This window comes from Aulonocara sp. 'chitande type north' Nkhata Bay, linkage group LG7 (assembly GCF_057382095.1).
Source record: "Aulonocara sp. 'chitande type north' Nkhata Bay isolate Kocher_YH1m ecotype deep benthic linkage group LG7, A_spYH_male_GT1.1, whole genome shotgun sequence".
Classification (NCBI taxonomy): domain Eukaryota; kingdom Metazoa; phylum Chordata; class Actinopteri; order Cichliformes; family Cichlidae; genus Aulonocara; species Aulonocara sp. 'chitande type north' Nkhata Bay.
In genome coordinates this window covers 19058211-19075026 of record NC_141350.1, presented here as the reverse complement: position 1 = coordinate 19075026, position 16816 = coordinate 19058211, and the positions used below count along the sequence as shown (strand labels likewise).

At 41.6% G+C, this 16816-nt stretch overlaps 2 protein-coding genes across 7 annotated transcripts in view; one reads left to right on the top strand and one right to left on the bottom strand.

Moving 5' to 3' along the window:
* The first annotated feature begins 3003 nt into the window (after positions 1–3003).
* adck2 (aarF domain containing kinase 2) lies at positions 3004–9169 on the top strand. Its single transcript, XM_086299252.1, has 8 exons — positions 3004–4149; positions 4305–4451; positions 4591–4719; positions 4800–4895; positions 5002–5280; positions 5566–5697; positions 7516–7569; positions 7673–9169. The coding sequence occupies exons 1-8, from the start codon at positions 3286–3288 to the stop codon at positions 7811–7813; spliced, it is 1842 nt and encodes a 613-aa protein (XP_086155378.1). The 5' UTR covers positions 3004–3285; the 3' UTR covers positions 7814–9169.
* Positions 9026–16816, bottom strand: part of srpk2 (SRSF protein kinase 2) — a 74441-nt gene continuing 66650 nt past the window's right edge. For 2 of the 6 annotated variants that reach the window (XM_086299245.1, XM_086299246.1), the window contains 3 exons: positions 15691–15783; positions 15310–15402; positions 9026–11507 (listed from right to left, as the gene is read on the bottom strand). In XM_086299245.1, coding sequence (XP_086155371.1) covers positions 11323–11507; positions 15310–15402; positions 15691–15783 — 371 coding nt within the window. In that variant the 3' untranslated portion in view covers positions 9026–11322. The remainder of the gene's footprint in view (positions 11508–15309; positions 15403–15690; positions 15784–16816) is intronic. The other 4 variants (XM_086299247.1, XM_086299250.1, XM_086299248.1 and 1 more) reach the window with 2 other exon arrangements.

Below are 16816 nucleotides of genomic sequence, written 5' to 3'. Positions count from 1 at the left end.
ACCTCCTGCAACCACTTTTCCGAGAATACGTGCTTCTTTTGCGGTTCGGACATTTCTTTGGAGGTGGAGGAACACCAAAGTAATTGCTTAAAGGAGCTTGCTTCTTCGACATCTTTAAGAGTTCTAAACAAGTGTCTGTCCCCCTCTGGAAAATCTTATGTACGCAAACACGCGTTGCAACTTCTTATCTTGTGCGCGTTTTTTATTTTGACAGCGAATGCGCACCTGCGGAACACTTATGTGCAGCCCTGGTTATTTAGCTTGTTATATTGCAGCCACAGAAATTTGTCCATGAAACCATAAAGCTGCACTTTCTTTTTGCCTTATAGTCTGATTTGTCAGAACTTTTCCGTTTTGTGGTAAGCTTTTCTTTGGCTGTCACTTCTTAACTCTGACCTGTCTTATTTGGCTCAGCAGAACTAAAATATATATCCTGCTGCTTTTACACACACACACACACATAACGGTCAGCGATTCTCTGCGCGATCAACCTCTCATATGTTTAAGCTTGCTGCGGGAGATTTCACTTGTCATGTTTGCATAGTAAGCTAACGATTAATAAGACGATGTCAGAGGAATTGGTGCGCAAATTATTGTCACTCACCAATCAGTGCTGTCGCTCTCTATACACAGTTTGCGCGATTGCAAAGTGAAAGCAAATAACAAGCACAAATTCAAACGCGATTTAAATATGTCACATATTGACAGTGGCTCACCGATGCCAATGACACAATTACCCAGCTACATTTCCGAAAGAATGCAAAAGCATTGACATATATTTTTCCTTCCTACAATAGCCTGACGTGCAGGGCAGAGATAGATTTTGGTAGCCCGACTGGAAAAATCGCTAGCCCCGGGATGTCGGGCTAGCGATTTTACGAGTTCTGTGATTATAAGAGAAAACAGTTTTCATCCTGCAAGTTAGCAGATATTTGATAAACTTCTGCTGCTTTTGTTGCTAACTGCCATGGTTGATTTCCTTCCGCAAGTATCCAGAGTCAGAAGAGACTGAGAAGGTGAGGGGAGTCTGGGCAGAGGCTCTCCACCCCTGATAGACACGAGGATAGACCCAGGACATTGTGTGAAGAAGAGGAGGAGAAAAAGGAGCAAGCAGCAGCTGATAGATGCAGAGGAGAACGGGGGGAGTGCAGACAGCTCTCTGTAGTTGAGGGACTGGTAAAAACATTGAAAATGCTTTCTTGATATTTGCTTCCTGTATTTGCTGAAGTATTTCCAACACAGACTGTAACAGCTGCATACAGGGAACCACTCACTGATGTTTATCCTGCAGGACAGGATCTGACTGGGAAAGAAGGAAAAATAAGGGAACCACGGACAACTTTGATAATATTTTGATTTATCCAGAATATATTCAGTTCAAATATTGTTTTCATCACAGTGGGATTGTGCTGGTTTCAGTGGGGAAGGTATGCAGCTCATTTAAATACAAAGAGCTGTGAAAAGTTGTTCATTTATAAAGTGTGTTAGTATTTTATAAGGATGTAATGTTTCTGTATCATTTCTCTCCTTTTAGAGCCTCTTACCCAAACATCAGCCTGTTTAGTGCTCTCATATCTTCAACCTCTTAAGTAAGTTGTACAGAACAGTTTTCTCATCAATAAAAGAATATTTACTGCATCAGTGTGTCTTCATTTCATCCGAAACACACAAGGATCAAATCTCTGACTTTATTTGAATGTATACCTTATAGATCCCCGTGGTGGAAATTCCTCTGCATTGCCTCAGGATAGCCACTGATTTGAATGTAATTCTCTCCCAGATATGTCACACAGAGCTGAAACGACAGTTTTCTCCGCTGAAAGTCAAACGAATGACATCAAATAAAGATTTTCTCTATATCTGTCCAACATGCCGTCCACCACCGCTGTAGCTGTCACAGTTGCTTGGCAACAGAAACTGTTGTAGGCTAGACCGTCAATTCACTTCAGGTCTTCTCAGCCTTCGAAGGCTCCGGCTCTGTGACTCGGTCACCCTGGTAACTCCCAACAGCTGAGCGACAAGTATTGATAAATGTTTCTCTGCACACTGTGAAATCTAATGTGTTTAATTAAAAATATTAAGAAGACTGAACTTTTTTTTTAATCAATTTGTTATTAGAACTCAGTTTAAGTAAGCTAGCAGTTCTTTTTATTCAAGAAGCTGATCAACTCAGTTTATTTGAGTAGTGTTAAATTCTAAAAACTAAGTAAGCTTTGTAAAAACATGGATTCTGACCATCCTGAAAAGTTGCCGGAGGTACTTGATTCAGTCCACAGGATCAGTCAACGACGTAAGTCCTCTTCTGAGCTGAGTCAATAGTAACACCAAGGTTCCTGATAGGAGGTTTGGCAAATGTAACAAGTGGACCCAAGTTTTCCATAACAGTAGGTACAATTTTTTTAGGAGCACAAATAAGGACTTCAGTCTTCTCATTTAGCTGAAGAAAGTTTTCAGCCATGCAACCTCTAATGGAGTGTATGCAAAATCTGTAGCTTGGAAACATCTTGGGGCTTAAAGGAGATATATAACTGAATATCATCTGCATAGCAGTGGTAAGAAATATCCTTAAAAGTGCTCAATAAGTGCTGAAGAGGAAGTAAATACAACATTTCCAGCTCATTCAACATTTTTAACTTAACATTCAGCAGTTATTTCATTTTAGCTCAAAAACATTCAGCTATCAGCATTCACACTGCAGTTTCTTCAGAAAATTCATTTTCTAGTATTATTAATCGTGTGCTTTTGCAAATAATAATAGCAAGAAGCGCCTACAACAGACTGCGCACGCGCAATACGGAGGTTAATTTGAGCCATTGCTTCTGCAAGTTAAGTTGAGAAAAATTATAATTTCTTAAATACAGAAGCGTGACACGAGACAGACCCACAATGTGTGGGATAAGAAGTGTAGACACGAGAAACTAAACGTGTTTTAATTTTTGTTTTGAAACGCTGAAAGTTTTTTTCGTGATTGTCACTGCACCTTTAAGATAAAACCACGTGACCTTGTTGCTATAGCGTCATATCCGGACGTACTCTGTCAGTGCAATGTTTCCATAGATGTTGTGTTATCAATGGAAACGAGGAAATCCACATTTAATTAGCTGGCACAGCAACGCCAGCAGCATCTTTACTTTAAAGTGTAATCCTCTGGGTAAAACCTGCAGTGTTTACCAAGAGAGCAAAGATTATATTTTACAGATGACTCCTAAAAGGTGTTTCGCAATACAAAACTAGCACATGTGGATCCGTTCAGCTGCTGGACTGAGCTAGCAGCTGTGTGACATTATGATCACGATAGCCCTTGGAGCAAGAGGAGCCCTCCTCAGCTTGAGGTGCACTTTGCAGAGAGCAGGCTCCTTTGCAAGACTTGGACTCATTCAGAACACCAGATCCGGTTTTGTTAGAAGGGGGCAGATTTTAACCCGCATACCCAAGATTACACTGCTATGTTGGGGTGCAGTCAACGGTTCTTTAAGTGCAGTCAGATGCCAGGAAGTTCTTGTTCAACCCCAGGCTTCGGAAAAAAAGTCTTTGGCTAAAATCCAAGTGCACAGACTTATATTTTTTCTTCGCCTCAGCTTCCGGGCGTTGGTCCTGCTCTTCAAATTTGTCCCCCTTCTTCTCCTTTACCCCTTGGTTCTGGTGTTTACCCGCTGGATGCCTCATTGGCTCGATGCTTTGCTGTGGGTGACTGAGACCTCTGGTCCTACTTTCATCAAGCTGGGGCAGTGGGCTAGTACTAGACGAGACATCTTCTCTCAAGATTTCTGCAACCGTTTCTCCAGGCTCCACGTCAAGGTACGCCCTCACTCCTGGGCTCATACCAAGCAGTGCCTCCGGCGGGCTTTTGGGGAGGGCTGGAGAAGGGTTTTGGTGTTTCGGAGTAAAGAACCGGTGGGATCAGGATGCATTGCACAGGTATACCGAGGCTGGGCCAGGGTGGACCAAGTGGAGGACCCAGCTTTCCAATCAATAGTAGAGGAGATGGAAAAAGACGATTTGTTGGAAGCCTGGGAGATCCCTGGTTTAGGGGGCATGGCAAGATCTCTGAGGCAGCTCTGGAGGGGGAGTGGGGAGGAAGAGAGCAGTGAGGACAAAAGTCTTCTAGATGGTCAGCAGGAGGAGCGCCTGATACCTGTGGCAATCAAGGTCAGTCTTGCAAGATTGTTTCCTCTCCTACAGATTCACATCACAGTCATGGAGTGTAAATAAAGGAGAACATGCTGTATGATTTTTTTTTTTTCTTTCTTCTTTTTCTTGCACGTTATGTTGGGTGTGTATAAATTGTATCCGATTCGTTGTAGGTGGTCCATCCAGGAGTGAGGAGACAAGTGGAGATAGACCTGTTGCTCATGAAAGCAGGTAGTTGGCTTCTGCACTGCCTGCCTGGACTCAAATGGCTCAGTATTTGTGAGATAGTGGAGGAGTTTGAGAAGCTCATGACCAAACAGGTGATGTAAAAATATTCAGACTCCTACATTTAACCTGGCACAAGCGTTTTTTTGACTTTGCACATGACTTTTAAATAGAGCTTTAGCATTCTGTGTACTAAGACAGGTCACAGTTAGGTGCGATTTCCATGCGTTTTAGATTGATCTCCGTTTTGAAGCCAGAAACATAGAGCGTTTCCAGACGAATTTCCGTGATTTTGATTATGTAAAGTTCCCTACTCCTTTGCGACCATTTGTCACCAGAAGCATCTTAGTGGAAACCTTTGAAGTGAGTATAATGATCTGCAAGTAATTGAGGTCATTAACTGATGACAGTATAGTTCAGTTAATATTCAGCCTCCTTTTCAGGAGAGTGAACCCATTTCAAACTACTTGAGCTCCGAGGTACCCAAGGAAGTGAAGCAGAGGATAGCCAAGATGGGAGTAGACACGCTGCTGAAAATGGTAAGATCCACAACCCAAGGCAATTGGTGTAAACGATAAATGTTTTATATACTTAAGGATGTGTGCAGAATGCTATCATGTGACAATGTAAACTTCTTTATTCCAGGTTTTTTTGGATAACTTCGTCCATGGGGATCTTCATCCAGGCAACATACTTGTCCAGTGTCAGGGTCCTCTCGCTGGCTCGGGAGACGGTACTGGTATTTCAGGGGAGCACCATGGGAAAACCACGCTCACTGATTTGTTGGACACGGTGGTGGTCAGTGTCAGGCCACCGCCGTGTCCTATCCAGCTGGTCTTGTTGGATGCTGGCATTGTAGCCCAGCTCAGTGACCGTGACCTTGCCAACTTTAAGGCTGTCTTCACAGCTGTGGTGCTGCGTCAGGTAGGAACCGATGCAGGAAAATTTTATAGCTTCTTTAAGATGTACTTTGTGCCATTTTATGTAAAGTGCCTACAGCACTTAAGACTAAGTGTTGTGGGGGTGTCTGAATGAAACTGTGAAGAACATCAATGTATAAGCTGCCTAAATGTGAATGAGAACAGTCTTTAACTAATCTGCAATGACGATAAGTGTTTGAACAGTGACACAGCTTTGGTCATTTGTACACCACCACCCATGAAACAGTCACAGAATTTCTTGTGTGGCTTTTTTTTTTTTTTGTCCCAGGGTGAGCGTGTGGCAGAGTTGATTCTGAATCATGCCCGAGCTAATGAGTGCAAGGATGCCGCGCTGTTTAAAAAGGAGATGGCTGAGCTGGTGGATCATGCCCTCAGCAGCAACACCCTCTCACTGGGAAAGGTATGAACCAACATTTGCATTGTGTGTGTTATGACCAGGATGATGATGGTGGTTAATGTAATACAGTAGAAGACATTATAATATTATAGAATACTTTTATTTTTAAATTTAGCACTCCTTTTGTGATTCCAGCAACTTGATACATGTCTATTTTGTATCTGTATTGTTTGCTTTTAGAATTTTTAATCGTTTTCCTCTTCACTACAGCTTTCTGAAAAATGAAAATGTGTAGATAAAATAAATTGGCCTCAACATAAATTCATGCAAAACTATTCTTATCTAAAAACCTTCTAGTGAAGCAATAAACTGTACGAGAGGCCTGATCATAAAAATCCAAAACCAAAGCTGTTGTGAATTTGGCCAATCCAAACTCAAATCAGTTATTGGTTTTCATTTTTGTGTGTGGAGTCAATGTCTTTGTCGTATTTGTATGTGGAAGTTACGTAAACTATGAGGAAAGTTTCTTGATGCATTCTCAATCATCCAGGAAAGTAAATCTCCAAAAGTTGATTCTGTTCATCTGGACGTAGCGTTTTGTGGGAGAAACGTTTCGTCACTCATCCAAGTGACTTCTTCAGTCTCAGCTGACTGCAGGTTTCCCCAATCTTATAAACAGTACATTTGCATAATGACTGAAACCAGCCCACTGAAGGAACAATGGGCTGGGAGGTCAGTTCCTTAATCCTCGTTGGGATCCTAATTCCTGTGGCAGGTTAGCCTTCTTAGACTGTGAGGTTTCCGTCAGTAATGGGGGACATCTAAAAGCTGACGTGTACCGTAAACCTACACATACGGATCAGTATTTAAGGTTTGACTCTCATCATCCACTGGAGCACAAACTGGGTGTCATTAGGACGCTACAACACAGAGCGAACACCATCCCCACTGACACAGCGGCCAGGGAAGCAGAAGAACAGCACATCAAGAAGGCCCTGAGTAAATGTGGTTATCCCAGCTGGACTTTTGTCAAAGCTGGAAAGGCAACTAAAGAAAGCTCCAGTCGATCCAGGAGAGAAGGAAAACCGCTGCCCAAGCGAAAACCTTTTAAACCCCAAAACACGCTGCGCCAAAACTTGGTCTACCCCGAGGATCGGGTCCCCTGACACAGAGTAACATAGTGTACGCTGTTAAGTGCCAGGAGGATTGCCAGGATTTATACATCGGGGAAACCAAACAACCTCTGGCGAAGCGGATGGCACAACACAGAAGAGCTACCTCGTCAGGCCAGGGCTATGCAGTCTATTTACACCTACAGGCCAGTGGACACTCTTTCAAGGATGAGGATGTACAGGACAGGGAGGAATGCTGGTTTGAGCGCGGAGTCAAGGAGGCCATTTACATGAAAAGGGAAAGACCATCTCTGAATCGAGGAGGGGGCCTAAGGGTACATCTTTCGCCATCTTACAATGCTGTGATTGCAGCCATTCCCCAACTCTGTGACTGGTACTCATGGCCATTGATCAGTGGGTTTTGGTCAGTGGTTGTTGATCAATGGTCATGAGAATTTGCATAATTAAGATTAAGGAACTGACCTCCCAGCCCATTGTTCCTTCAGTGAGCTGGTTTCAGTCATTATGCAAATGTACTGTTTATAAGATTGGGGAAACCTGCAGTCAGCTGAGACTGAAGAAGTCACTTGGATGATGACGAAACGTTTCTCCCACAAAACGCTACGTCCAGATGAACAGAATCAACTTTTGGAGATATGAGGAAAGTTAACACAAATGTTAACACTATGGACAGGCTTCACTACATAATCAGTGATTTTTAATAGTGGTTACATAGTTCTTTGCTGGGGTTTGTTTTCTTTGCTTGCAGGTCCAGGTAGCCGACTTACTTTCCAGAGTCTTTGGCCTACTCATCAAACACAAGGTATAACATCACCAGGTTTTTATACTTTAAAAAAAAAAAATTGATCTTAACAGAATCTTATTTATCTGTCAAATATGTATTTCGCTTGTCACCGTGTTTCCAGGTCAAGCTGGAGAGCAACTTTTCCTCAATAATTTTCGCTATCATGGTGCTGGAAGGCCTGGGAAGGTCTCTCGATCCCAACTTGGACATTCTGGATTTAGCCAAACCCCTGCTGTTGAAGAACTGTGCCTCGCTGCTGTGATGCACACACAAAGGAAGCAGCTGTATAATAAATGTACACACAAGCGTAGTATGCCTTTAGTGGATCTACAGTTCATGTGTACATCCTAATAATACCATGACGTTTGTCTTTAGGCTTACAATGCAAGATATTCCTGTGTGGCATACACGTCTCCTCCACATTTCCATAGTGGTGATACCAAAATATACCTCATTATATGGTCAAATTTGTGGGTATTCCCACTTTTATCACTCCTATTAGGAAATGTGTTATCTGTTTGACTAAAATATCCACTACACCCCTTGAAGTTTATTGCAGGCTGTTGGCTGAGTCGGAGGGGGGAAGTGGCACCAGAGGGCATTTGTTGGGATTTACGATCTAAAACAAAATACTGCTAAAATCACATGTTGATATTTTAAAGCATATTTTAATGTTTAATGACTAATATTGATCTCAGGACATCTATTATCACTCCATCCTTTATTGAATCCTAAAAATGTAATTGAGTGGACCATGTTTGCTTCAGTGTGAATCACAATGTACTGTATCACATTCTTATACACTAGGTTGACAATGTGTTGACTAATTGTAACACACAAAACTGACCTGGGTATTGTAGCATACACTATATTGCAGAAAGTTTTGACTCATCTGCCTTCACGTGCATATTGAACTTTCATATTGTTTAATATGTGGGCTCACCCTTTGTCGCTATAACAGCTTAAAGTCTTCTTGGAAGGCTTTCCATAAGGTTTAGAAGTGTGTTTGTGGGAATTTTTGACCATTTCCAGAAGCACATTTGTGCAAGAAGCTCTCTATGCACTGTTCTTGAGCTAATTTCTGTAGCGACTGACTGTGCAGCAAGTTGGTGACCTCTGCACACTATGTACCTCAGCATCCCATGATCTTATTACACAATATAATACCACTAACAGCTTGCTGTGAAATACTTAGGAGTGGGGAAATTACTTTATAGACCTGTGACAGTGGAAGTGCTTGGAATACCTAATGATTTGGATGGGTGAGTGAATCCTTTTGGCAATATAGTGTATTTTTGAAATTATTAGATTGAATGTGAGTTATTCATGTCAATAAAAAGAGAACCTGTAGTGACTTTGTTTTCTATTCATTCGATGCCTTTAGTTTGCGATCATAAGTTCACCGGACATGTTTAGGTCGACTGCTGCCAAGTGCAACTTCAAAGGAGAAAATTCACTGCATCAAGGGCACAGGATCCATTAATTTACAATTTTATTAAATCTGTCAATGAAAAACAGACAAGACGCGATTCTGTCAATATCATCAGGAAGAACAGTCAGCATGGCTGAGAGTGAGTTCAGGAGGTTTTGGTGAAAAAGAAACCAAATAAAATAAAAACCTCATCACAAAATCCTTTATTGCAAAACTGTTGAATTTTTTTCCCCATCACGGGCCTGGACAAAGCAGCACTATTCAAGTAGGGAGGGAGGGGAGAGGTGCAAAGTGTAAAAAAACAAAACAAAACCTCTTAATAATAATAATCATCATCATTAATAATTGCAATGAAAGAAGAAATAAAAACATCTCTAACAGACAAACACAATCACCTCAGTATAAGACGAGATTCTGTTCACGGTCACGACAACCAGAGAAAAGTTTTATTTTTTTCCATTTTTTTAAATGAATTAAATAGTTTTTAAAAATATCTCACCATTTACTTATACTCATCTTTTGTTTTCATTTATTGCGAAAAAATAGGCAACTGGACTAATTGTGATGATGCGAGTTTGTGGTTGTCTGTGTGTTTGACAGAGCATTACGGATTAAGTAGAGAGATACAGTGGAACGTCTTGGAGTGTTGGCACTGAGAGCAGCAGCAGTGTGGCAATGCAGTACTCTCGTCCAGCCACCAGGTGGCGCAGTTCAGTCTGAACATTCCTGCAGGGTTGAGCTGTGGCAGCCCACCCAAAAACAAACAAAAACAAAAAAACACTATATCAGAGGAAGTCAAGTTCTGCCAACAACCACCTCTGTATTTTCTTTCTTCTTCTGTTTTTTTGGAATGATGCTTGCGTGTTGAAATGTTGTCCACGGTCGCTTATCTGTGTTGCCAAATCTCAGTTCTATATACAAAGGTTTCAAATCCCTGAAGGACATCTACAAAGACAAGTGCAACCTCCGTGTGACCATCCCATTTCTGGAGAAGCTCAGGGAAGAAAGGGTTTCTTTATAAGGGCAAAAAAGGAGAGAATAGTACCAATAAGTTCTGGTAAACGTGCCACAGTAGGAATTAACAGAAGTGTTCTCGGGAATAAAAGTCAAGGAATGATGGATCAAGATTTAGGAATGTCAAAAGCTGGTGGAGAAGGGGACTGTAAAGTAGCCACCTTCATTTTGGGGGCGGAGGGATGGGGGCACCAAATATCCTAACCTAATGTAAATCTTTCTAACAGAATGTCCAAGAGGTGTGATGAAACAGGAAACAAAGCATCCATCATTTGTTTCTCATAATCCTTCATGCTGCTCCTTCAGTCTTCTCCATGCATTGTTAAAAAGAGTCTCTAAAGACCAAGCAGTTCTCCTCTTTGTTGAACTGATTGTATTTTTGCACAGCCCACACTGTTTCTGTCCTCCTTTTCAGTGTGCTGCCCCCTGGAGGACTGGCTGCCCTCCAGCTTTCTGCAGCAGTCCCCGGGCAGGATCATGACGCTCATTTAGGAAGGGGAGAGAGGCAATGTGGGGAAACAAACAGGTCACATGGGTGTTTTGGGATTCCTGGAAGAAATTAGGGTGTAAACTCGGAGTTTGATATGGGAACTTCTTCCATGGTTAGGAAAGGAAGTTAGACTGGGGAAAAAAGACGAGGGTCTGTGTAGGCAGACCTTAAGCGCAGGCACGTACGCTCATTTTCACACATGCTCAATAAGATGCACACACACACACACACACACACACACACACACACACACACACACACACACACACACACACACACACACACACTCATCTGAGTTTGAGGCCCTGGCTGTGTAAAGGTCATGGCAGATGGAGCTGTGGGCCATCAGCAATACATCAAGGCTACTTGTTGACTTTTCTTTCAAAATACTGAGAAGATCAGCAGCTGTCCATCGCCCGAGACAGATTTTTAAAAAAATTATAATTAGGAAGAGACAGACAGATGTAAGAGACTGACCGGCATCCTGACGGCAGAAAAAGAGAAGAAAGCACATTTCTTTCAGGCAGAGCCCAACTTCTCCCTTTTCCAAAGTGGGCAGCATTCATCCTCCAACAGTCTGATTGTTTTTGTCATTTTATCTCCACAAGTTCGTCTTTACATTCCTTTTGGGAAAAGAAATGTGGGAGGTTAAGCATTTTCAGGTAAGCATGAAATGGATATGTGAGATAATGCATTAAGGAGGTCCTTCTCATCTGTTGCCAGCTTCTTTCCACATCGGGGTTCCAAAGGCTGCCACCAGGGTGGGGGTGGTGTTTGGGCTAACTGTTGGGTGGGCAGCGGGGAAGAGGAGGAGGGCGTTGCTCAGTGTTTGTGGCTAGGAGTTGAGCCACGGGTGATTGAGGCATTCGCCGGCCGAGGCCCTCTTCTCAGGCACCATCTCCAGCATGGGCAGAAGGAAGTGAGTGAACTGACCGGCGTCTTCGTGCGACCAGCCGTACTTCTCCACCAGCACGTCAAACAGGGACCACGGCTTCAGCTTGGTGATGTGCCGCAGTTCACCTGCAGAAGGCCACACACAGCAGAGTCACTGGCATGGTAGGATGAACTGGAACGTTTGAAAAATGTTGGTCCCAACAAATTTTAAAAAAGGATTTCTTGAGTAAAGGAAAAAGACTGGTGGTATATAATGTTGACTTGCTTTCCACAAATACCAGAAAAAACATGAAAATAAGCAAGATCTGGAATCTGTAGCCAAATCCTGCTTATTTTCACCATCGTTTTGTTTCGGTACTTGGCAGAGCACAAACTGTGTGTTAATCTGCTAAAACTAAGAGATGTGACTGCGGCATAGTTGTTTTTGGCTTTTTTCTGGGATTTGCTGATCACGAGGAAAAATACAAAACACCACCAGCCGTATCCTTTAACTCTAGAAGCACCCAGACATGCAGATAGTACAGCTTTAGCTTTGGCCTCTGAGATTTCTGCCTTTTCTCCAGAACAGTGGAGTTAGAAAAAAAACAATGGTGCCCACATCAGTGAAATCCTGATAATTCAGCAGCAACATCTCGTTACAAAAACAGTTTAATTTCTGTTCAGAATTATTTAAAGAAAATGCAGCAGAAAAAGTCGACAGCATTCCAAAGTCTTGCTCATAAGGAATAATCAGAGATTACTGTTGTTGTGAAATTGCTTTAAACAAATAAAACTGTTATATACCATGTGTGATTAAACTTGACACATTGGTAGGAAACATGGCAGTCGGAAATAACTTTATTAAGTTAAAGTGAAAAGCATGCTTTGTGGTTTTTATTTTAAACCTAACGCTATCTGTGTAGTTATTTGTGAGTGCTCACTAAGAAACTATTGCAATGCAATTTAAAAATAACATTTTTTGTGGATTACTTGTTTACACTCTACCTCTGCTCCAATCAGCTGGTTGTTTATGTGTAAGGCTAACAGGGAAGTTCCAGGAGTGGCCTCTTATGGACAAATTATGCAATATTAGCACTCATAACATGTCTGAAGGGTGTTTCTTTCATCTCTTCTCTACTTTTTAAATATTCATGGATTGAACATTATAAATGTTGTTACCAAGATATGATCAAATAGCCAGTATTAGCCAATATATTGGTCCCTGTCGATATATTGTGATCTCCAAATATCCACTTGCTGTAGGGATTACTGAATAGCTGTGTACCCGACTAGAAGTGACTAGTTATACATAATTTTCTTTATGCCTTGAAAAGCATTCAATTTGATATTTAAAATGGTGCAGGAACCTGCTCACCATTTTTTCAATTACTAAAAAGAAGCTTCTCGTGCATTGTCATGATTCAAGCATCATTAACAGGAAACTGACAACACTTTAATCACTGCCATGTCATTACACAACCAGTCCTTATTTAGTGTTAGTGTTATTGTAAAAACAGGCTTATCACCTCAGAACAAGACTTGATCAGTTTTTGGACTTTTACCAGAGCCCTGAACTTTTCCATACATCACCCAGCGGCTGATGCTGTCAGATCAGACATTGCATGGTCTTTAACCTGAGAGCTCCCTAGTACAAAGAGTGTGTGTGCAGTCTGATTGAAGCCATATGAGAAAAACGCGGGTAAATGTATGGTGCAATCATAGTGAGCGAGAAGGTGTCGCGGTGAAGTGACTACAGTCAAGCCAAATTTCTCCTGCTACATGTGAGAAAAGCAGCTGTGAACAATGTTCCCACCAACATTATTAAGAGTTCATGTGTAAAAAGGCTTTAACATCATTACCGTGCATGCTGCAGGTATCAATACAGCAAACGTTAATCTAACAGTTGAAGAGGTTGCTGCTGAATCTTTTTTAAAATGTAAAAATACTACTGGAGGCAAATCTATATTTTTTTCTTTTCTGGGTATTTTGGTGTACCGGTCATATAATCAGATGCCACATTAGGCTGTGATTATGCAGGCTTCAGCCAAACAGTAGCTGATTTCACTAATTACTTTGCCTCTCTGTGTGTTTGAAGGTTTGCTAATCAGTGAGGTGCTGTACCAATGGAGTGAAAACCTGCAGAGTCTTGGCAGAAAAATACACAATAACAGAGGGTACAAGAGGGACAGAAATAGCCAAAGACCTGGTGAGGTAACAGAAACAGAAGAGAAAAGAAAAGGATGGTGTCTATTATTCAGGAGAGGAGGAAAACACAAGTCTGACAGGGAAGCAAGCAAGTGTGAGCGAATGATTAATGATCGGCGCGATCGAGACCGAAGGTCCGGTTCAAACCACGGCTGCCATGGTAACCTCTTTTTCCTCTGCAAGATGGGAGAATGGAAACTGTTAAGAATTCTCCAGCTTTGTGCAAACATTCATTAGGAAATGTGGTTTTTGTTAGCAGGATAAACCCTTACAGCTGTTATTCTTTCCTATGCAGAGTATAGTTTTTCCAGGTGTTTTTGCCTCCAATCAATATATCAGTGCACATGAAGTAAACAAGCTGCCAAGGCCGTCTGACTGCAACATGCAGTCGAAAGCGTCTCGGCAGACGCGAGAGAGTCGGTGCGAGGAAGTCAGACCCGATTAACAGAGCACCCGGAGATAAAAGAGAGAACACTGAGACATCAAGTGCAGGCTCAGACCTCAGATAGAGACAGGATCAAAGGAGAAATATTCAGGTCTCATGACACATTAAGAAGAATATATGAGCAGAAAGGAAAACGAGAGTGAGTGAGAGATTGCAAGGGTTATCAGCTGTATCAATCACAGGTCCATGAACTTACCATGCTCACAGGTGAGTAGGGTCAGAGAGGTGCATGACATACTAGAGAGAAGCCTTATACACTGTCATTGCTACTAGTTTAACTGGCTTTACCTGGTCATAAACCTGTAAACTATTAATCCTAACTTTGATATATAGGAGGCACTGATTAAACACATTTAACTGTTTCTTTTGGAATTTACAAAGGATATAAAACTTATTTGTTGGTCGGGATATATAATAAAAATATGTCACTGTGTTGTCTGTGCCATGGGGAAAAAAACTGAATGAAAGGCAGATGTGAAATATCAAAGTGTGACATAGATTTTAAATCAGAGGTAATTATAGCAAGCTTACATTTATCAGTCTGGTTAATAATAACTTATAATTTACAGATATTTAGTTAATGTAAATATTCAACACCCGATCTCCTTGACAGTGATCACCTTCTGTATGAATTTTACTGACTAGCAGAGATCAGAAATGATTCTTAAAAATCATTTAAGAATCATTAAAAAACAGATATTTTTCCTATTAAATGCACATGTGGAGTTTTCTAGAAGTGCTTTTAAAATCCTTTTTATTTTGTTATTAAGTTATGGAAACTTAATAGAATCCGGCAGTGTTTAAAATAGATTTATTGCACACATTTGTTTATTTTATCTGCTTTGAAAATCACTTCATTTTGATGTTTTATTGTCAATTCATTTTACTTTTGCTTGTTTCGAGAGTTCGGGTTTGCTCATTTCAGTTTTAAATGAATAGTTTTATTTATTTGGAGTATTTGCTGAGTCGGCATTTATGAAGTTCAGAACAGGCAGCACAACATTTAATGCCATACAGATGTGTCAGTCTTAATAAACAGACAAATCAATGCCTCCTGATGTTTGCTGGGTTGACAAATTTGACCACACTGACAGAGACTAAAGGTAAGGTCATTTCCTGTTTAACTCTGTTTTAGTTTAGTTATTTAAAAAAAAGATAATAATTTTAGTTTTCTTTTAGTTGTTACTTTTTTCACATCTGTTGGTTTAGCTAACTATAACAGCCCAGCTCCTGACACACTACCGCTGTCCCTTTGGCTCACACTACCCTTAACCAGTCATCAACCACGGAGTCGTTTACCTTTCTTGGTGAAAAACTCTCGGCTGTACTTCCCAGCAGCGACCACTTTGCGTGGGACCTTCCCAAGGAGCTCCATGATCAGAGCGATGTGGTCTGCCCACCACCACATACGTCACAGAGGGAACAAGCACGGTTCAGCATTACGGCATGCACACACATCAACACGCACATACACTGGCTGAATGGTACCGACACACACTGATGCCTTGGGGTACACCGCAGACGCGCTTAGAGACCGATTGGTAATGCAGTGAGAAGCTTGTTCTCGATGTTTTAATCATACTTTCAAATCTGATTTTACAATGGTCTGCCAGTGCATAATTTCTGTCCCTCTCAGACATCCGTGTGTCCCAGTCCCACCAGCTCTCTGGCCAGCGCTACCTCTTCTGTTGAAGAACTCCCGGGAATATTTTCCGGAGAGCGCAAAGTGCCTCGGAATACAGCCCAGCAGCTCTATGATGTGGGCTATGTGGTCTATGGAGGAGAGAGGCAGGTCGGAGGAGGGAGAAGGGAGAGAGAAAAAGAAAAAGAAGAGGAAGGGGGCAGGAAATGTTGACAAAGAAATAGAAATATAAAAAGAGTAAAGCCAAAGACGGTAGAATTAATCGAAAGAAGGATGAAACACAGTGTAAGAACATTGTAAATACAAAAAAGGGACAATTACAGGTACAAAACATTGAAAAAAAAAGGAAGTGTGAGGTATAAAAAGATTGGGGGGGGGGGGGGGGGGCATAAGGAAGGGATAAAGAGAGGGAGGGAAAAAAAAGAGTCAGACAGTAAAGGAAACAGCGTGTGTTAGTGAGCTGTGCCTCCACAGGTGAGGAAATGAAATGAATAAAGTGACATGTATTTAGATTCAGATCTGAACGAACTGGATTTTCAATCTGGCCTCAGTAGCGGGAGATCAAAGGTGACCCTCTGTAAATAAGCATGCCAGAATAAAACTGACACTGGCTTATTGCCTGTGCAGAACAGGAAGCAGGGAGCCAACTGTGTGTCACATGCTCTGAGGGGAAAAAGACCCCCCCCCCTGAAAACACAGCACAATGAGCTGAGACAGATCAAAGACCAGATGAGGGGAAGTGATAAAGAGAAATGTGGGGGTGAAGCTGCACAGTTTGGTAATGTGACATGTTTTCGCGAGACATAACATTTAGAAGAATTAGTATGATTAATGACTGGAGTCCACATGCAAAGGATGGAGAAAGACCAGAAAACAGATACACGTAATCTCACAGGACACTTGGCTAATGTTGGGCTAAGGTTTGAAGTGTGGGCTTGGTGTGGATGTGTGGAGGCACAGCAGCAGATTCAAGGGACAGAATTTAAAGTGGATAGAAGGATGTGGGGAGAGGGGTTGACTAAACTTTAAACTAAACTGATTTTGGCTATTTTTTTAAGCGCTAACAATACAAACTACCTTTTTAAAATTACAGCTTTTCTCCATTATCCGATAAGACACAAAAGCCCCAACATTATTGCATAGGGATAAACAAAAGTATATTTT

Excerpts from the sequence above, each read along its gene's own strand:
- adck2 (XM_086299252.1), top strand. The coding sequence starts at position 3,286 with ATGATCACGATAGCCCTTGGAGCAAGAGGAGCCCTCCTCAGCTTGAGG. Across the intron at positions 4,452-4,590 it reads AGAAGCTCATGACCAAACAG|ATTGATCTCCGTTTTGAAGC; the intron begins GTGATGTAAAAA and ends CATGCGTTTTAG. Across the intron at positions 5,281-5,565 it reads CAGCTGTGGTGCTGCGTCAG|GGTGAGCGTGTGGCAGAGTT; the intron begins GTAGGAACCGAT and ends TTTTTGTCCCAG.